This window comes from Tricharina praecox (assembly GCF_024521635.1).
Source record: "Tricharina praecox strain CBS 144465 chromosome Unknown BZA05scaffold_3, whole genome shotgun sequence".
In the NCBI taxonomy this organism is placed as follows: Eukaryota; Fungi; Ascomycota; class Pezizomycetes; order Pezizales; family Pyronemataceae; genus Tricharina; species Tricharina praecox.
The window spans coordinates 1,443,651-1,462,554 of record NW_026250405.1 but is presented as its reverse complement, the minus strand read 5'-3'; the positions used below and the strand labels follow the sequence as shown (position 1 = coordinate 1,462,554).

General features: G+C 54.4%; 8 protein-coding genes across 8 annotated transcripts; 5 read left to right on the top strand and 3 right to left on the bottom strand.

Annotated features, from left to right (window-relative positions):
* Nucleotides 1-1,402: 1,402 nt before the first annotated feature.
* Nucleotides 1,403-3,099, top strand: BZA05DRAFT_167643 (uncharacterized protein). Its single transcript, XM_051479164.1, has 4 exons — nt 1,403-1,738; nt 1,983-2,441; nt 2,515-2,832; nt 3,009-3,099. Exons 1-4 carry the CDS (start codon nt 1,699-1,701, stop codon nt 3,017-3,019), a joined length of 828 nt encoding a protein of 275 aa, XP_051343141.1. The 5' UTR covers nt 1,403-1,698; the 3' UTR covers nt 3,020-3,099.
* Nucleotides 3,100-4,790: 1,691 nt separating this feature from the next.
* On the top strand, nt 4,791-6,627 carry BZA05DRAFT_424077 (phosphatase 2C-like domain-containing protein; the record flags this gene model as incomplete). The annotated part of the gene is made up of 2 exons (XM_051485899.1): nt 4,791-6,400; nt 6,462-6,627. The coding sequence occupies 2 exons, from the start codon at nt 4,791-4,793 to the stop codon at nt 6,625-6,627; spliced, it is 1,776 nt and encodes a 591-aa protein (XP_051343140.1).
* A 753-nt stretch (nt 6,628-7,380) lies between these two features.
* On the top strand, nt 7,381-8,715 carry BZA05DRAFT_387442 (putative 40S ribosomal protein S10-B). Its single transcript, XM_051482582.1, has 4 exons — nt 7,381-7,535; nt 7,769-7,889; nt 7,970-8,289; nt 8,356-8,715. Coding segments are annotated over exons 1-4 (489 nt in total). The 5' UTR covers nt 7,381-7,533; the 3' UTR covers nt 8,402-8,715.
* A 792-nt stretch (nt 8,716-9,507) lies between these two features.
* On the bottom strand, nt 9,508-10,403 carry BZA05DRAFT_387439 (uncharacterized protein). Its single transcript, XM_051482581.1, has one exon. It carries the CDS (start codon nt 9,922-9,924, stop codon nt 9,670-9,672), a length of 255 nt encoding a protein of 84 aa, XP_051343138.1. The 5' UTR covers nt 9,925-10,403; the 3' UTR covers nt 9,508-9,669.
* On the bottom strand, nt 9,508-10,887 carry BZA05DRAFT_387438 (camp-regulated phosphoprotein/endosulfine conserved region-domain-containing protein). Its single transcript, XM_051482580.1, has 3 exons — nt 10,589-10,887; nt 10,382-10,465; nt 9,508-10,314 (listed from the first exon to the last, which is right to left on the bottom strand). Exons 1-3 carry the CDS (start codon nt 10,622-10,624, stop codon nt 9,994-9,996), a joined length of 441 nt encoding a protein of 146 aa, XP_051343137.1. The 5' UTR covers nt 10,625-10,887; the 3' UTR covers nt 9,508-9,993.
* A 765-nt stretch (nt 10,888-11,652) lies between these two features.
* BZA05DRAFT_167548 (uncharacterized protein) lies at nt 11,653-12,083 on the bottom strand. Its single transcript, XM_051479163.1, has one exon. It carries the CDS (start codon nt 11,908-11,910, stop codon nt 11,692-11,694), a length of 219 nt encoding a protein of 72 aa, XP_051343136.1. The 5' UTR covers nt 11,911-12,083; the 3' UTR covers nt 11,653-11,691.
* A 4,360-nt stretch (nt 12,084-16,443) lies between these two features.
* On the top strand, nt 16,444-17,151 carry BZA05DRAFT_332032 (tyrosine phosphatase family-domain-containing protein; the record flags this gene model as incomplete). Its single annotated transcript, XM_051480620.1, has 3 exons — nt 16,444-16,550; nt 16,618-16,816; nt 16,888-17,151. The coding sequence occupies 3 exons, from the start codon at nt 16,444-16,446 to the stop codon at nt 17,149-17,151; spliced, it is 570 nt and encodes a 189-aa protein (XP_051343135.1).
* A 242-nt stretch (nt 17,152-17,393) lies between these two features.
* On the top strand, nt 17,394-18,386 carry BZA05DRAFT_167521 (uncharacterized protein). Its single transcript, XM_051479162.1, has one exon. The coding sequence runs from the start codon at nt 17,636-17,638 to the stop codon at nt 18,161-18,163; it is 528 nt and encodes a 175-aa protein (XP_051343134.1). The 5' UTR covers nt 17,394-17,635; the 3' UTR covers nt 18,164-18,386.
* Nucleotides 18,387-18,904: the final 518 nt, after the last annotated feature.

The window sequence follows — 18,904 nt, the reverse complement described above, 5'->3', positions numbered from 1 at the left end:
GTGTGAGCTCGAGGGATATGTATACTGGGTATACTAGGTATATTGAGAGTCTGCAGGCTCCGGTCAGTTGACAGCTCGGGATCAGAATCGGGGAGGGATGGGCGCTACCCACTGATAGTACCGTAGTTGCCCACGAATCCAGCTCTCCTTAATATATATACCCAGCGGGTCTTGCGGAATAGGTGGTGAAGGAGGCCCGTTTCGAAAGAGTGGCGGCTCCGACGCTTTATCCACGACGGGTATGCACGCGTTCTTCTGGAATGGCAGGCTGGCCACGCGGCTAACTCAACAGTTAACTGGGTTAATCAATCAATCAATCAAAACGTGGCCGGGAAACTCTCAAACTCTCAAACTCTCAAACACGTTATTTCTGTCGTTCGGCTCGCCAGCATCTCGGAGGCTGCTGGGTAGAGTACCATAGAATAGAGTACTGTAACAATTATTGACAAATGGCGGGGGAAGGATAGTAGATACGGATAAACAAAGTCCCGGGTGCGCTCGATTGAAGTCGAACGGGACTGCAGAGGCCGGGCGGACTGGCTGCCCATGAGGTGGAAATAGAGTGCCTACCTCCGGTACTCTAGATTCTTAAGCTTATAGTCAGCGTCGGTGCCTGTAAGCATCTAGAAGACCTACCCAAGGAGGTAGGTACATACCAAACTTGCCTACTTGCCATGGGCACACCCCTACGCATTGCTGTATCTCTCCGAAGACGAAGAAGAAGGAGAAGGAGAAGAAGGAGAAGAAAAAGAAGAAGAAAAGAAGAAGAACTCCCCACACCATACTCTAAACTCAGACGTACATACCGCCGAGCCCCCAACATCCAACCTCCAACCTCCTCCTCCAGATATCTCCGAACTTCCCCCACCGCCGCGGCTATTTGCCGGGCTCCTCGTGATTCCCCGGCCGCATCGTCTGCCTCGTAACTGCCTAACTCCTCCTCGTACCCATTTTGAAGCTTGAGTTGCATTTGCAGTGGGCGTTTTCGCTTCCCGCTGCAATTGGCCCTCGCGGGCGGTCTGGGCCGCCCTTCCCCGCCTTCTCCGCTGCCTCCGTGTCGCACAGCAGCTGGCTGCAGTGTATCCTGTCCTGTCCCCCTCGACCATAGTTACATACAATACATGTTAGTACGATCACACCGGTCTCACAGTCAAAGAAGTCCGTCCGTCCGTCAACACATACCGTACTCGATCCATCCTGCCGTGGCGCAAGCGAGCGAGCGAGTCATGTTGCCAGCACCTGGACGGACAGGATTCAAGTGCGCTGGTTAAATTGGAGGAACGGCCCCGCCTGCTGCTGCTGCTGCTGCCGCCGCTGCTTGCTGCTTGCTGCTGCTGATTCTCGCGATCCTTCGTTTCTGCATCCCATCCATCCATCCACACACACACACCTGCTGGGATCTGCGTTCGCCAGGCACTTATGACTTACATTATTATTGCTGTCTAGTATCCGTCGTCTACTTTACCTATAAAACCCCCGAAGTGTCAATCCCGGTCCCTTCGCTTTCCACGCATCGCCCTCTTCGATACTCGACCGACTGCCCGACCGAAAAGCGAACAGCTACACTCCCGAAATACACACCCACCCCGGACACGGCCACTCTTCGTTGCCATAGCCCACCACAACCGTCGCATCGTTGCCGAACCGAAGCCCCCCGAAACACTGCCACGCCCGCCTACGCCCACGCACACGCCGCCCATGCCGACTACATTGCTTCTCGAGAGTCTTCCGTTGGAAGGTATACATCCCAATCCGCACCCCTGGGGTCCAACCTGACCTGAACAGCTGGGTTGGGCTGCTGAGTAGCTTGTCTGCGGTTGTCGTTGCATTTGCAGCGGTAATTCCAATCCCTCCTCCTTCTACTCCTCCTCCTTTACCTCTACCTTTACCTTTGCCGCGGCTACAAAGCAAAAAAATCGCACACCTGTACATAACTACTATGTACTCTACAAGAGCCTCACTAACCGAGTAACTCCACGCAGTGCTCCACTGCGTTCTATCGAGTCTCACCGCGTCGGAACTAGTCCGCGTTCGGTCGACGTCGGTGCGGCTTCGCGACCTGGCCACGGCGAACATCCACTGGCGGCGGTGCCTGCTGTCCGACGTGGTGCCCGTGTTCGCAGCGCTGAGCGACGTGGCGGCGATCCCGCCGCGGACGTGGTCGTTCTCGCTGAGCCACGACGGGTGGTTCCGCGCGTACCGCGAGCTGCAGCGGGTGGCGCAGGAGCCGTGGTTGAAGCGCGACGAAGACCTGATCGGCGGGCCGTGGATGGTCTATTTCAAACACCACCTGGAGGATCGCGACCTGGTCGGCGTAGAGGATCCACACGCCCTGATCGAGTTCACCGCCGAGAGACTCGCCGTTTGGGTCTCTGGCATACCGCTGCATAATCGCCGCTGGTGGCTGCAGGAGGATGAGGAGGGCGTGGTCAAGATGCGAGGTTTGTGTGCTCCCGCCGGCGAGGAGCAACACTATCGACGACGAGGGACGACTTGCTAAATCCTAGCTGGCAGTCACCGCATACCCGCCCAACGAGCCGGGACGCGAGCCCATCTCGCTCTGCCGGAGCCTCGAGCATTCCACGGTCCTCATGGTCTCCGACGCACCGGAGTTTTTGGACGCGCTTGTCACGCTCAACGACGAGATATTGGACGAGGCGGCACGCACAGGACAGATAACGCCAACGGAGTTGGCAACGCGGCAGAACGCCATGCTGGAGGCGAAGCAGCTCGTGCCGTCCGACTACGAATCGAGACACCAGCGACTGCGGCTGTCGCTCGGCCTCGGAAGGGAGGTTCTAGACGATGATGACGAGCCGGAGGATGAGGTAGGTGCGTACAACGTTGCTGTTGCTGTTGCTGTTCAGAGGTGCTCTCCGGGCGGTGAGATGGCCGGTGTTGCCCTGCTCGAGGTGGGTGGTGGGGATGTTGTAGTTGGTGGGGATGATGCAGTCTGATGATCATGTTTTTTGAATAGATACACTGATGCCTTGGTTTTTTTGAATCAGGTTCCAAGTGATGGCTCGGTGGAGGACTTTTACGAAGACTCCTACTACGAAGATGGAGATGGGGAAGATGGGGAGCTTGGCAACGGCAACGGCAACAACAACAACAACAACGACAACGAAGACGAAAAACGCCACCGGCGGACGAGCTCGGGCACTTGGCACGGTACCTCGTCAATGAAGATGGATTTTGCATGATTTGGAGTGGGGGTGTATATGTATGTGTGAGGTGTATGCGTGTGTGAGAGGCGTGCGAGAGAGGCGTGTTGTGTTGGCTGGGGTTATATCAATATGGGAGTCATTTGGGATCGTTATCGCGATGTGTCGATATAAGGCTCCTCTGTGGGAAGGGGCAAAGCATTTAGAGATTCGGAATCGACGTCGAATGACATGGGATAGTGAATAATTGTGGGTGAAACGGCTTGTATGTAGATCACAAGTGAAGCTGCGTTGAGCTGAGCCTTCAACTCCTCGATGCCGCAGTCGCCTTCGGACATCTTCCTGATGATAGACAAAACTGTACCACACTTCTCCTTGCTACCTATTACCTAGTAGTCGCGACGAGTCTGTCTGCCTGTCCTACGTTGTAGACTGTAGTACCAGTACACCACTAGGGGTTCACCTACCGGGGTAATAGCGTGGGTAAGTCGGACCACCGTTCGATCAGCTGAAAATGTATGTACCTAATGTGTGTAGATGTCGATCCCCCCCCCATTCCCCCCCTCCCCCATGCTCGAACACACTCGGTTCCAAACTGTCTGAGACTCTGAGACTGTTCCAGGTAACAAGTATGCATAGGTATGCATAACTGCAAGTCGGTCACTGCATCGCTGCGTCGATACGGGGTCGTCGGGGTCGGTCGGTCATGGAATGTCACTTCAGCTTCTGCTCTGATATGTATGATGTAGGTAGTGAGTTTCGCGTGTGTGTGTGCATCCTGCCATGTATGCACCTACCTACTCTACGTAAAGTGCACATCTGGTCTTTCGTTCTACTCAGATCAGATCGTTGTCTTCGGAGACTTCCTTCTCGTCTTATACGAATCGTCACATGATTGGTCGATCATGGGCGGTTTGACTGCCTCGGCTACATACCCCAGAGTGGGTAGTGCTGATATCTATCGATACCTATGATCACCGAACAACAAACGCCCCCAGCCGGCGCCCCCTTGCTCGTGGCCAGTGGTCACTTCTGGCGGCGTGGCTGGACTCTGGATGGTCGGCGGTAACACTGTAACAGTGAGTGACCATGGCTGTGACAGTGGATGACTGGTGTTTGCTATAGACGACTCCATCTTGTTTTTGATCTGCTCTTGAGAGCAAATACAGGTGCGCAAAGATTGACGTAGACGTAGACCTGGTGTTGTTGCGGTTGCTGCCAAGCCCGTTCCCACTGCTCGACGTACCCAACACCATAATCAAACCCAGCGATTAACCCGCCCATAGCAACCATTGAAACCGACTAATCGGCAAGCAAGCAAGAAGCGACGAACGAACGAGCAGGCATCAGTCAACGGGTGGCCCTCTCCCCCCCGTCCCCCGTCCCCCGTCCCCCGTCCCTTCACCAGCGACCATGCCTATCCCCCCAACCTACCGCTCCGCCGCCGTCCGCCTGCTGCTCCGCAACCCCACCGTCTTCCGCGCCGCAGCTCCCCGTAACCGTTATGCTCTGAACGTGCTACGATCTTCTCGATCATCGTCTTCATCTGCTTCATCTTCGTCTGCGATACCCTCCTCGTCCGGCCAGACCCCGACCCCAAGCGACGGCGGTAGTGGCGGCTCGTCCATGAACTGGCGCAAAGTCACGGTTGCTCTACTCAGCGGTCTCATCTTGACGGGGGCCTGGTACTATCGCGACTCCCTAACGGCGCTTACGCAGCCATCTCCACGTCGCGAGCCCGTCGCCCTCGCCTCCAGTTCCACCTCCACCTCCACCTCTGCCGCCGCCACCAATTCAAACGCAGCACCCGCAGCGTCTCCCGAAGGAAAACGCATTCTGGCGGTCGACAACGCGGGGATCTACACGGGGACGCAGCCGGCGTCTGTGCCGATCAGCAAGGAGTCCGCGTCTGGACGCAAAGTGGTAGAAATGCTGTCACCGGAGGAGGCGACGAAGAAGCTGCGGCGCAATGAGGAGAGCTACCTGGTAAACCGCGGCCGCGGCGTCTTCCGCTACGACGTCGTGCAGATCCCCAGTAACGATCCCATCGAGGATGACCACGCTGAGAAGATAATCGAGATCCCCGAGGCCGCGGTGACGGAGGAGGGGGTGCCGGGCAGCACCGATTGGATGTTCTGGGGTGTCTTCGATGGACACTCGGGGTGGACCACCAGCGCGAAGCTGAGGCAGGTGCTCATCGCGTTTGTGGCCAGGGAGCTGCACGCAACGTATAAGGCGGCTATCGCGGACCCGTCGCAGAAGGCACCCGCGCAGGATGTCATCGATCAGGCGATCAAGAACGGGTTCATGAAGCTGGACAACGAGATTGTGAACGAGAGCGTGGAGAAGGTGTTCAAGAGCTCGTCGAAGCTTGTAGCGGCAGAAACGCTTGCCCCGGCGCTCTCCGGCTCCTGCGCGCTCCTGGCGTTCTACGAGTCTCGCTCGCAGATGCTCAAGGTCGCCGTCACGGGCGATAGCAGGGCGGTGCTGGGCAGGATGGGCCAGAACGGGAAGTGGACGGCCACCCCGCTGTCGGACGACCAGACCGGCTCCACCAAGTCGGAGGAGAAGCGGATCCGCGCGGAGCACCCGGGCGAAGACGGCGTGATCCGCAACGGCCGTGTGCTGGGAGGACTGGAGCCGACGCGGGCCTTCGGCGACGCGTTCTACAAGTGGTCCTACGAAACGCAGACGAAGCTCAAGAGCCAGTTCTTTGGCCGCAATCCCCACCCGCATCTGAAGACGCCGCCGTACGTCACCGCGGAACCCGTCATCACTACCACCAAGATCGAGCCGCAGAACGGCGACTTCCTGGTCATGGCTACCGACGGATTGTGGGAAATGCTCACGAACGAGGAGGTCGTCGGCCTCGTCGGCAAGTGGATCGAGGAGCAGAAGGCGGCGGCGGCGGCGCAGGCGGCTGCGCAGGCGGCCGGAGCTAGCAGCAATAGCGTTCCCGCTAACGGCAAGAAGAGCGCGGGCTGGTTCGGTGGGTGGTTCGGCGGGAAAAAGGAGCCCGAGGTCCTCCCGGTCGAGGAGAGTCAGGCCGAGGACACCTCCGGCCAGCGCGCTCCCGTGAGGATCCGCCAGTGGGGGGTCAAGAAGGAGGACGAGAGGTTCGTCTGCGAGGATAAGAACGCGGCTACGCACGTCGTCAGGAACGCCCTCGGCGGGAAAAATTCGGAGATGCTGTGTGCGCTCCTGACGCTTCCGAGCCCGTACTCCAGGCGTTACAGGTATGTGTCTTTTTCTTTTTACCATCTTCAAATAATACCGGGTTCTAACCAGATGTTACAGGGACGACCTAACCGTCGAAGTCATCTTCTTCGGCGAGGGCGACAAGAGCGGCAACGTCGAGGTCAACGAAGAGGCCACGGCAATCTCCAAGCAGTCCCCGCCTCCCAAGGACCAAAAGAAGGAGAAGGACAACAACAACGGCGAGGTCGTCAAGGCCAAACTGTAGAGCCATAGCCCGTACTGCTATATAGTGGAGAGGTCGGTGGATAGCATGGCATGGCATGGATTCGTTCAAATCAATTTGGGAACAATAACACTTCGAATTCATAGAGGGACCGGACCATAGATTCGAAGAGATTGGCATTGGCAGTTTCGTTTCTCGTATCTTTTTTTCCTTTACACTTGTTCTTTACGTTTTGTTTGTTGGTTTGTAGATGACAGGACAGGACTTACTTACGCATGGATGGAAGGAAATGGATGGGGGATGGGGGTGCGGCGGGATCGGACTGGACTCTGTTGCTTGCTTACTTGCTTGTGCTTGCTTGCTTGATTGATTGCTTTCCTTTGCTTTCCTTTGGCGTTCGACGGTTCGAGAGGTTGTTAGTTTGATATTACATACTTGCACGAATTTCTTTGGTAGCCAGTGTCGACATGTTGACAATCCCATGCGTGAAAGTCGCAGTATGTAGTGGGTAGAGAGAGAGGGAGGGAGCGAAAGTATCAATTGCTTTGCATATAGCCTTTCTAGCATAGACTATTATGGCGAACGTTGCATGTACAAACTCTACATGTTGAGAACTTTCTTTCTTTCCTCCCTCGTGAGTGACTCTCGATGCGGCTGAAAGCAGCATTTACCATGCTAGTAGCGCCACACCTCTCACCCTAGCGTAAGGGCTCAACCCCCCTTTTAGCGGAAAAATCCCAGTCAAGGCCGGCGGCCCACAAACCCACAAACCGGGTGGTGGGCCAGGGTGCCGCCAGAACATCAACGAAACGCTTGGGAGCTAAATCGTAATATCGCGAGAGCAGCCCAAAACGACAAACCCCACGCACGACCCCACGACCGACCGACCGACGACCGACCGCCCGACAGATCGACCGACCGCCAGTTGACGCTACACGAGTCGCAATCATGTACGTGTTTTTTTTGTTTTCTCCCGAAGCTCTAGGGAGGAGGGAGGGGAGGAGGAGGGGGGTGCGCGAGTTGGAGGGTGGCGGAGGCGGGAATTGGGTTGGGGGGGAAGAGGAGGGGGCTATCTAGATCTGGGGATTGGGGATAGCTGTCCTGCCATTGTGTTGTGATAGCGAGGGAGGGAGGAATGGAGGACAGTTAGAGGGCATGGGCTGATGTGCATTGCTCCGTACAGGCTCATTCCTAAGGCCGACCGCAAGCTCATCCATGAGTACCTCTTCCGCGAGGGAGTCCTCGTCGCCAAGAAGGACTTCAACCTGCCCAAGCACGGCGAGATCGACACCAAGAACCTCTTCGTCCGTCCCACCCAGCAGCTCTCTCTTTCGACAGATGGATGGAATAGGACACGTCCGCTAACACCAGCGACAACAAATAGGTGATCAAGGCCTGCCAGTCGCTCACCTCGCGCGGCTTCGTCAAGACGCAGTTCTCGTGGCAGTACTACTACTACACTTTGACGGAGGCCGGTCTCAGCTACCTCCGCGAGTGGCTGCACTTGCCCGCCGAGATCGTGCCCGCCACGCACGTCAAGGCCGCCCGCAACAACATCCCTCCCTCCGGCATGACCGGAGGCGACCGTCGTCCCCGCCGCGAGGGTGGTGACCGTGGCGACCGCGAGGGCGGTTACAGGCGACGTGATGGTCCCGGTGGCGCCGGAAAGGAGGGTGGAGCTCCCGGAGAGTTCAAGCCCGAGTTGTGAGTTTCCTCTCCCTGTCCAACCCATCTTTTGAAAACAATGGAATACTGATTTTGGTTCAACAGCCGTGGTGGCTTCGGTCGTGGTCGCCCCGCTCCTGCTGATGCTTAAGCGTGCGGTGGCTGTGGCTGTGGAGATCGGGCGTGGGACGACGGGACTGGCTTTTTTTTTCTCTCGGTGATGGTTTCGCAAATGGTAATCCAAAAAATCAACTTCGCGAAAAAATAAATGAAAGAAGTCATCGGAACACTGGGGACCAGACCATCATCATTTCCATTGCTGCGCAACGTGACGGGGAGTGACAGAGAGGGACGCACGAGCTGGAGCGGGATATGAGTAGAGCTCGATCGGAGCTGGGTGCATATTATATACCTACGACGTCTTGAGAATGTTCATTCAATGTTCAATGTTCAAACAAAAATGACTGGTAGATTTACCCTCCGCTCCCCTCCCCTATCATCTATGTAGAGAAGAAGAGAGTACAGCTGGTACATACGGTATCTTCGTCACGTCACGTCTATATACCTACCCAAAGACTGGAGTGATATTCCTTCTCCTTCTCCGCAACGGTGGTACTACCGTAACCCACGATGCAGTGATGCAGCTGTACGTAGAGTAAAGCTGATCTGCCCGATCGACCGCATCCCACAATCTCAAAAACCCAAAAGCCCAAAAGCCCACCGCCGAAGCTGTTGCTGGTGCACTGGTGCTGTGCAGCACTCACTTGCCCACTGCCCACCTCTCAGTGGCTATCACCTCCCCAGTTCTACAGTTCTAAAGTTAGGGTCGAATTGAGGCACGCCCTTCTTCGTCACACGTTCCAATTACTTGCGAACTCGAACTTGAACTCGAATAAACTCGAACTCGCACCTGAGCGGACGAACCTGGAAGGGACGACGAGACCAGAATAGGTAGATGAACCTGGCAGATACATATACCTACAGCAATACAGCAAGGAAGCAATGGGAGAGTGAGTACCTAAGAAGTAGTACCTAACAGTAGATAACAATAATTCCACGACGAGACGAGAAAAGACACATAGACACACGACACGACAAAAAAAAGAGAACATAAAATCAAGTCAAGTCATCCACCCAGCAGCAGCAGCAGCAGCAGATCCTCCTTGTGCTTGTGTTGGAAATTCGAAACAAATGAATAGAAAACAAGAAGAAGAACAAGAATAATCAGAAGAACAAGGACAACAAGAACAAGAAGAAGAAGAAGAAGAAGAAGAAGAAGAAACATAGGTAACAGAGTCGGCACATTGTCGCCAGCAGCTCCCTCCTCCCCACATCGAATCGAAACTGAAAACTAAAAACTAAACCCCTCAACGCCAGAAACAACGACGAAAACGCGCTTGCTTGCCTTGCTCGCGTAAACTACTGTAATGACCGAGTATGTTGTATATCTGCGTGTGTGCATGCGTGTGTATGCGGGGGAAAATGAGGAGGAGGTGAAGGGGAAGGAGGGGGGGAATGGGGGAAGGGGGAGATGGGGGATGTGGATGTAGATGTAGATGTGGATGCGTTTCGTTTAGAGCATGTGCGTGAAAATACGGCCCATCTCATCTGATCGGTCTGGTCAACGAAGAAGAGTAAAAAGAAACCTCCTTTCCGCGCGCCACACCATGCCATGTCATTTCATCCCAGCGATCCCAACCGATCCCATCCCGCCCCATCCCATCCCATCCAGCCCCGATAAGCTCACGCCTCAGTCTTAGCCTTCTCCTTCTCATCGACCTCGACCTTCTTCTCGGCGGCCAGCTCCTCCTCCTGCTGCTGCTCACGCTCCAGCTCCTCGGCGGTAACGGGCTCCTCGCTCGCCATCGGCGACGAGTGCAGGTGCGTGTGCTCCTTGATGGGCGAGCCGACCTCGCCCGCCTTGCTGCCGGGCGTCGGCGTGCTGTGGATGTGCGGGATGTTCTCGGGCAGCGGGTGCTGGCTGCCGATGTTGGTTACGCCGACGTCGCTGGCCTTGCCGGCTTTCGAGAGTGCGTAGTCGCCCGAATCGAAGTATTTACGTTCCTGTGAGAGGGACGGGGTGGGCTAGTATGCGGAGGTGCACGAGCGAACGGGATTGAGCGTTACCTACCTTGAGCTTGTTCTGGAGGATATCGCGCTTGGACGGGAGTTTGCCGTACAGACGGAAGAGGCGCTGCTCCTCGGCGGACAGCGACTGGATTGCGGTATACGTTAGTTGAGGGGTTCATTGTGGTGGTGGCGGTGGTTGTGGTGGCGGTGGGTTGTGGTAATGGTAGTGGTGGTGGGTTGTGGGCGGGGGTAGGGTGCGATAACTCACGTTGATATCGACCTTGTTGCGCTGCTGGGGGAGCATGACGGGCGATAGCTGTCGGGGATGAGGAATTGTGATGATGGAGATGGGGGGGATTTAGTTTCCGAGGGGGGCGGGGCGACGATGGTGGGATGGTGATGTTGAAGATGGGGAGGGTGCGAAGTGGTGGTTGCGGGTGATGGAGGTGGTGGTGCTGGGTGGTGATGGTTAGGTGCGTTGTTCACAGACCAATCAGTAGCTGGTTGGCGGGGAAGTAGAGAGGGTGGTGGTGGTAGGAAGAAAGAAAGACCCACGCGCTCACTGCACCACCAAGTCAACCAACCACCGACTCTACCCTTCGATATACATTGTACACAGCACCAATAAGCAAGAGCATTGTATTTATTTTTTCATTTTTTTTGGTTGCGTGCTCCTGCTCCTGCTCCTGCTCCTACTCCTACTCCTGCTCCTACTGTTGTTGTGCTTTTAGCCGCCCGAATCAATGAATGAATGAACGAGCATGCTGAAACCGGGTTCCGGGAAGCTGTTATTGGGCGGGACGCGGACAATGACGAACGATTATGACGGGAGGGGGGAAGGAAGGGGCGCCGGGCGTGGCAGCAGAGACATGTTCCTTGAGTTCTAGAATAGAATATGATCGGGACCATTACTTTGAGCCGGAGAGATGAGGTGAGTTTTCCAGAGCGGGCACCAATGCCATGCTGGGGCGGCTTCGGGAGACTACTCTATAAGCGGGTGGGAGGGGGTGGAGGGGGGCTCGGGATCTCCGGGGCTTCGGCTCAGATGAGGGGTAAGGGAGCGTACCGAGCCCACAAGATATCACTCGATTGCGTGAAGAAAAACTAAAAACACCCAGTGAAGAACCGGTGATTTCGATGAAGGTTTACATACTTACGGTGTCTACTGAAGTCCATATCCATTGGACTCAATTCCGTGGTATCAATGCGGTTTTCTTTGTGGGAATGCAGGATGAAGTCTTGGTATTCTCACATGGTTTGGGCATTTCCACCCGATACCGTCGCCCCTAAAACGAGTCATCTGGTACATAACGTAAACACTGCAGATCAGGAGTCCATATTAATGTCAGCACAGTACAGAGGCATCCACACTCAATCCACAGCTCTCATTGCCCATTGGAGTGCAACTCGCCAGCAACCCCCCACAAGAATGAGATTACCAGCCAGCCAATCGTCACGCCTCAATTCCGACCCCGTTCGGTAACACGAGTCTGACATCATCCAACCAAGCACCATCGTCGTACATAAACTCGTAGACTCGTAGAACCGTAGGTATGCTTCAGCCTTCATGTAGACTCTCGAAGAAAACATTTTGCTAAGTTTTGCTTGCTGGAGAATCTGTAGACAGCCGTTTCCACCACACGTGGCACGACCGAGCGAGGGTTTGTCCTTTTCATCGTAGCAGTTCGTGTGATGGACATTGGAGAGCGTTTGTTTCCGTGGAAGTCTCAGTGCTCACGACTGGTGTGTTGGACCGAGTGTGTATGTGCTGGTAAAGCGCAGCTTTCCGGCACATACAGGATGGAGACCAGGAAGCCGAAGTTCGAAGTTGGAACACGACACAAGCGAGAGTCGAGACACCGGGTACTGTATGTACCGCCTTAGGTACTCACATCCGAACCTGCTGCGTTCCGAAGAGCGCAATGGTGTCGGTGCTCAGCAATCGGAGAGTACCGGTATGTATTCCAGAGGAACTGCCACGCGGAGCCGGCGGTTTCGGTATCCGCCGATGTTATATTTCCGCGACACCAATCCAGAATCCAGAGACCGATCCTCCCGTATACCGATAGGCAGTAGCAGTATCATTTGCGAGATTAGAGTGGGAATTTGAACGCTGCCGGTAAACAGACTGGTAGGTAGTAGGTGGGAATCTTCATTGAATGTCAGTTTCCTGGTATCTACAAACCCCGCGATTGATCGCGAGCAGGCCAACATACACACATGCGGTACCTCTCACAGTCTCACTCGCCCCCGACTCCAGCTCGCCGCCGCGCTAAGCCCAAGCTGTCCCATTTCGTAACTCGTTTGCAAGCATGTGCGCGCAGTGTTGCTTCGGTTCTCACAGCTGTGGCGATTGCTTACATACGCGCCTATGATGCTGCAGATATGATTAGATAACTCGCCGTCCCAGCTGCAGCCACAGCTCCAGCCGCAGTCCCGCCACGGTTCCAGTCCCGCGCACACCCATCCAGTCACCAGCATCCACCCTACCTAGTACTTACCCCAGGAAGCCCGTCCACAACCCCGGACGCCCCCTTCGACTTCAAATCCATAACACGTCGTGGAAATTGGGATTCGCCACCATGCTTGCTTGCCAACAGCCAGCTGGGGTTTGAGGATGAAAAAAAGTTATCGAAGCGAGCGGCTCGAGCATGCGGGCCTTGTGTCTTGAGTCCTCCCGTTCGCACACTCCGGCTCGAGCATGCATGCACGCAAGTTGAGTCGGGCCTTGTGTCCTTCCCGTTCGCACACTCCGGCGCCGCATGCATGCAAATGCAAGAGTCCGAAACCGCAAAGTTCAACCTTCATTGCGGGCTGCACTGCGGCCTTCGACCTGCGGGCTGCGGGCTGCGCAGCGGGCGGACGGACGGGCGGATGGTCGGGAGGACGGTCACGCAATGTGTGGAGCGAGGAGTGAGGAGTGAGAAGGGAAGGGATCGATCGCCGAGCTCATGGGTGCTTTAGGTATCATACATACCGTACACTACACCGACGACTATGTACGACGACGACGATGACAACGACAGCGACGACAACAACGCCGACGACAACGATGACAACGAGCACATACTACCTACGGTAACTACTACGGTAGAGGACTACGGTAAAGTAGAGCAGTACGTAGCGGCGGAGATGGAGGTGGGACGGAAGAGGGGAAATGGCGGATCTACCGTATACCAACTAGCACCGGCAGACTGTAGTAGAGTAGATATAGTAGATATTCGCCTCTTTGCTCGTGAATCCTGAGGATTCCCGATCTCGATAGATTCTCTACAGATTGATGGATGGATTGATGCGGGATTGATTGATGGATGGATGGATGGATGGGGGGAGGAGGGCGTTGATCACTGCGCCGGGAAACTCTCCCAGAGGATGAATATGCGAAGCATCCAATCGACCGACTGCCCGTATGCGACAATAGATTGCTTCCCTCTCTCTCTCTGTCGGCTACAGAGTATATGTACGGTGACCACTGACTGGTGCCCGCGCGCCCCACGGCCACGGCCGCAACAGCGACCTCGACCGCCCTGACATGCTGTCCTCGTCACGTCACCACCACCTCTGGGCTCGCGCGCGCGGACCACGGGCGGGCCAATCCAACCCAGTCCAGTCCCCCCCCTCATGCTCATGCTCGGAGATACGGATTTCCGCCCGCCTATCGGAGTTAGTTACGCACGCAGCAGTGTCGTATGACGACTGCCATCCATCGAAGGGAAGGGAATACATAGAAGAGGAGGAGAAGAGAAAGAAGGCGCGCCCGACTCCGAGACTCCTTTTTTTTTACATCAATTGTAATTCAATTTGCATTTTCTCCTTTGTTTTTACATCAATTGTAATTCAATTTGCATTTTCCCCTTATTTCTCGTTTTGCCAGCATTCCGTTTTCCAGAGAAGATGTGTCTAACCGAAAAAAGCATGTATCTTCCCAGAGCGGTCGGCCGCCGGCCACACGCGACACCGCACTGCGCAGTGAGCCCAAAGCCTGCCATCTCGTCAGTGGTCAAACCGGCCAGCCCCCCCCTTGTCCGCGTCCACGTGATCGGGGCTCGTCCTCTAGAAAACACAGAAACACAAAAAGTGGATGGTGTCGAGAGAAGAGTCGTGAACTGGAGTAAGTGCTTGGATGCACCATTCAGACTCTGACCATGACGGACCCGCAGAGAGAGACTGCGAACGTAAATGTGTATGGATAGTCTATGTAAAAGCATCTACGGCCAGCGGTGCGCGTCATGATTGGCCCAGCGAAATAGAGTTGTCTCTCCCTTCGCAAAGCAAAGCAAGGCCCCCTCCCCCCCTCTCTAAAAGCACCGACGGCTGATCTGCAACGTCACAACGGGCGGGCGCGACCATGGCCAGAACTTGGCGGGGTCCTCGGCGCATGTCGATCACACGAAAACTTCTCTCTGCCTCGACCGATACCACCGTATGACAGCATTAGAAGTATACTGGTGACTATATATGATACCTTCGCCGATACCTCCACCGATAGTTACTGACCTCTACTACGTCCGGAAACCTGACGTTGGTTGGTCTGCGTCGTCTGCCTCTGAGCGCGCTGAGCACATACGCCACCGTCCTCCCGTCGCCCCATCCCCCCCCGTCGTCCCCGTCGTCCCCGTCGTCCCCGTCGTCCTTGATTGTGGGCGGATACCGGTGGGTGACTAGGAAGTGAAGTACCCGGCATGTAGTGTGGGCTCCCCTTCGTCGTGTGAGTACCCAAGCAAGTAAGTTAGAATTATGCATGGAGTATGTATGTCCTCCGTGCATGCGGACCAGACCGCGCCTCGTACCGTTGGACAATGGACATGCCACTGGCGGTCACGTTGGAGGCGATTTCCATTCCTGCTTCTCCCGAAGAGAATGATCCGCCTCTGTGGTGTGTTGTGCGGCGTGCCTGACATTCTCAGTCCAAGCCAACGATAGTTACTCCACCTCTTCTGTTCTACTCTATACTTTCCCGCTAACCAAGTACGCTCCCCACTGGTCCCGCTGCTCTCTCTCTCTCTCACCACTCGCAGCCCGTCCACTCCTTTGCCTTTGCCTGTGTCTCGCCCTCTCTCTTCTCTCTGTCCGTCTCGCCTCAAACTTCCAGAGACAACTTTCGAAACAGAAACCCACCCGCACACCCACCCGCACTGCAAAGTTAAGCCTGCCCTGCATGCCACTCGCTGCTTAGCCGCTTTGGGAACTCATACTTAATAACCCTCTCCTCCCATATAATTCCACTCTCTCCCCCCCCCCCCCCCCATCCCGCAACACATCCAATACTACCCACTACTCCTGCTCTCGCACGCGACTGTCTCCACCACTCCTGGCACACTGCCTCCGTCAGTGTCTAGAGGCACCCGCGTACTTCGCGCCCTGTCCCGATTCACTCTTCGTGCCTTCACCTCCCCCGTCACCCGCTTTTGCTGTTATCGATAGATACATCCTACCGACCTAAGTACTACTCACTTGGTTACCCCCCTCCTCCGGTTCACCCACCTTTGTTCCGTCCCAACACCAAGAATTCAAAAAGAAAAAAAGAAAGAAACGGAAACCGGAAAAGGAAAAATAAAGAAAGCAAGAGAGAGAGAAAGAATCCGACCCCCAGCAAGGAAACACACTTCCCCCGGGAAGTCGCATAGCAGCTGTCAATCCGACAGCCAGCCAGCAGAAAAAACGTCTTTCACCCTAAGCTATACATCCTTCCACTACACGCCGCGGTAACTCCGATGCCACAGCGGCTCTTCGACCGAATCCAGAGAACGCAGTCCTACAGTCCGAATACATCCACGTCTGAATTCAAACACCAGCACCATGACGATCAGTTGAACCGCCCCATCGCTGCCCCGGCCGTCCCACGACCCTTCACTGCGCCCCACCAGCACCAGTTTTCAAGCTTCAACTGCTCGGAATCCGCTGCCATGGATGGCTCGCACCCGAAACGCTCTGCTCCGAAGGAAGATGAGGCTGGCTCTCTCGAGAAAGTGACAGGTAATACATTCTCTCTCCCCTCTCTGGCCGCTTCGTGAGATGGTGAAACTGACAATTGGTTCCCTCGCAGCTGTAACAGCGCTACGCCCGCCCCTCAAGATGCTCCGCACCGTCAGTTCGTCGAGCGTCTCCAGCTTGGGCTCCTACATGCCTCCCGACAATTTCGCCCTAGTGACCGGAATGGTCTATCGGAGCAGCTTCCCAAAGCCCGAAAACCTGCCGTATCTGAAGAAGTTGGGGCTGAAGACTATCCTGTAAGCTCTTCTTTTTTGGAGGCGACGCGATGTCCTGAGCTTTCCTCTGACGGGATTGCCTGTATAGGACGTTAGTTGGCGATGAATATCCCGAAGCGAATGTCGAATTCTTGAAGGAGAATGGCATCACCCACCATCAGATCGATATGCCCGGCAACAAGGAGAATTGCATCACGCCCGTTCCCGACGAGAAGATCACCTCTGCTCTTCAGATCATTCTTAACCGCAGGAATCATCCCATACTGGTTCACTGCAACAAGGGAAAAGTAAGTTCTCGATGCGGTTGGAATATACGCATCCCTCTCGGATAGAAGCTAACATGAAATCAACTCTGCAGCATCGTACCGGAACGGTCATTGGATGTCTCCGCAGGTTTCAGGCGTGGTCCCCCGCTCTCGCCCTGGAAGAGTATCGAAAATTCGCCGGTTCCAAGAGTCGACCCCACGATCTTAAGAAGATCGAGGCATACCGACTCGAGGCTTGTCTGGACATGGCCTGGGAGCACGACTGGATACCAACAACGTTTCCGGACGAAATCGAAGAGGAAGGATCCGAAACCCCCCTCTCGATCATGTGCCCGGCCGCCATAAAAGCCCAATAGCCATCACCGCGATGAGCAATTGGTTTTGCTCGAACCTTTTTTCCAAGGTTCAATGTGGACGATATCGACAGAAGACCTTTCTGCATTACTTGTCTCACTGCAAAGGCACGACTTCACCGTCAAAAATTCCAAATTCCAAATCCAAAACCTGGTTTCTTGCTTGGTTTTGGTTCTTCTTTTCTAGACTTTTTTTTTTTTCTCTTTCACTTTTACTAAACGAAGCTTCAACGATACTCGGAAAAGTTTCGTGAGAGGAAAAAAAAGTGCGACTTTCTTTCATTTTGGGAACCACACTTGCATCATGCTTTTTTTGTAATCGGAGGGTTCTTGCTAGATGGGATTGGGTTTCTTTTTCTTCTTTTTCCTTCAATGTATATATCTCTGGAGGAGGGAGGGAGGTGTGAGGTCTTCAGGTTCGTCCGGATCCCATCTTTCTTGTCTTGTCTTGTCTTGTCTTGTGTTTTTTTTCTCTTTTTCTTCCTAAATGTTTCCTTTGCATCGGGCCGGGGAGGGGCTTGGGGGCTTTTCCAAAATGTTTTTTCTTTTTTTCTTTGTTTCGTTTCCTCCATTCATATCATCATATCAAAGGCGCGACAAGGCGTATGGAACTGTGCTTGCTTGCTTGCTGGGCTTGGATTGTGTTGGGCTTGTGTTAGGTGGGAAGGGGGCATCGTCATCCTTTCTGTGGCCTTTTCACACTTTTCCTTCACACTTTTCATTCACCTTTAACTACCTCTGGAGCTGGAGCATACTTTACTTTACTTTGCTCTATGCTCTATGCTCTATGCTCTATGCTCTATGCTCTATGCTCTATGCTCTATGCTCTATGCTCTATGCTCTATGCTCTATGCTCTATGCTCTATGCTCTATGCTCTATGGAAGTTGGAAGTTTACATCTTTTGACTCATGTATGGACGGCTCTGGGCTGCAAAGTCATCGAGGTCGAGGGCGAGGGTCTGGGTCTGGGCGTGGGCAGTTGGTGGGAGCGAGGGTGGGGGTTGAAGGGGGGTGAATATGCATATTCCAGTGCACTCTGCAATGTATCCTTCACTCATCGCATCTCACGTGGATTGTTATACTAATCAGTATTTGGAGCTTGGAGCTTGAAGCTTGGGGGATTGGGGGCGATGGGGGATTTAATGTGAAGGCCAAGGCTCTCGGAGGCGGCGGGGATGTGTTTTCAGCGACGTTCGGACCGCTTTTTTGGCGTGCCGGGTGATTTGCTTTGATTGAAGGGGTGCGGGGGCGGGTGGGGGGGCAGCTGGAAATCAAGGGGAGCTCCAAATTGATGTTATGTCGGAAGCACGAGACCGCGGAGATATGGAGATGTGGAGATACCTGCCTGCGGTACATGTGTAGAGCTCAGGGTATATATGGTTGGGGACTCCTAGAGCTGATGGGGTGGGACATTCGTGGAAAAATTGAATTAATTACAAAACGGGTAATAAATACCGATTTTTGGGATTTTTTTTTTAGCAAAAATAGGCATTTTAATTTCATTATAGGCTGATATTTGGTAATAAATAACGATTTTTAAGAAATGTTTTTTAGCAAAATAGGCATTTTTAATTCCATTTTAGGTCTATATAGACCAAATATCAGTCCAAAATGGTTCTTGGCTTACCCGATTGACTGTCCATGGACCTAGAATGGGCAAATTCAGTGCAAACATGGGTAAATTGGGTGACAACAGGGGAGGGACATTGAGTTGGCCTCCATACAAAATGATTTATTTTCTAAATTCTTCTTCTCC

Bases quoted from the DNA above. Each gene is read 5' to 3' on its own strand.
- BZA05DRAFT_167548 (XM_051479163.1), bottom strand. From the start codon at position 11,910: ATGTTTTCTTCGAGAGTCTACATGAAGGCTGAAGCATACCTACGGTTC.
- BZA05DRAFT_387438 (XM_051482580.1), bottom strand. From the start codon at position 10,624: ATGCTCCCCCAGCAGCGCAACAAGGTCGATATCAAC. The intron at 10,466-10,588 runs GTGAGTTATCGC...ACCGCAATCCAG, and splicing joins GCAACAAGGTCGATATCAAC to TCGCTGTCCGCCGAGGAGCA. The intron at 10,315-10,381 runs GTAGGTAACGCT...TCCCTCTCACAG, and splicing joins TCCTCCAGAACAAGCTCAAG to GAACGTAAATACTTCGATTC.
- BZA05DRAFT_167521 (XM_051479162.1), top strand. From the start codon at position 17,636: ATGTTTCCTTTGCATCGGGCCGGGGAGGGGCTTGGGGGCTTTTCCAAA.
- BZA05DRAFT_387439 (XM_051482581.1), bottom strand. From the start codon at position 9,924: ATGGCATGGTGTGGCGCGCGGAAAGGAGGTTTCTTTTTACTCTTCTTC.
- BZA05DRAFT_167643 (XM_051479164.1), top strand. From the start codon at position 1,699: ATGCCGACTACATTGCTTCTCGAGAGTCTTCCGTTGGAAG. The intron at 1,739-1,982 runs GTATACATCCCA...AACTCCACGCAG, and splicing joins CGAGAGTCTTCCGTTGGAAG to TGCTCCACTGCGTTCTATCG. The intron at 2,442-2,514 runs GTTTGTGTGCTC...CCTAGCTGGCAG, and splicing joins GGGCGTGGTCAAGATGCGAG to TCACCGCATACCCGCCCAAC.
- BZA05DRAFT_387442 (XM_051482582.1), top strand. The intron at 7,890-7,969 runs GTCCGTCCCACC...GACAACAAATAG, and splicing joins TCGACACCAAGAACCTCTTC to GTGATCAAGGCCTGCCAGTC. The intron at 8,290-8,355 runs GTGAGTTTCCTC...TTGGTTCAACAG, and splicing joins GGAGAGTTCAAGCCCGAGTT to CCGTGGTGGCTTCGGTCGTG.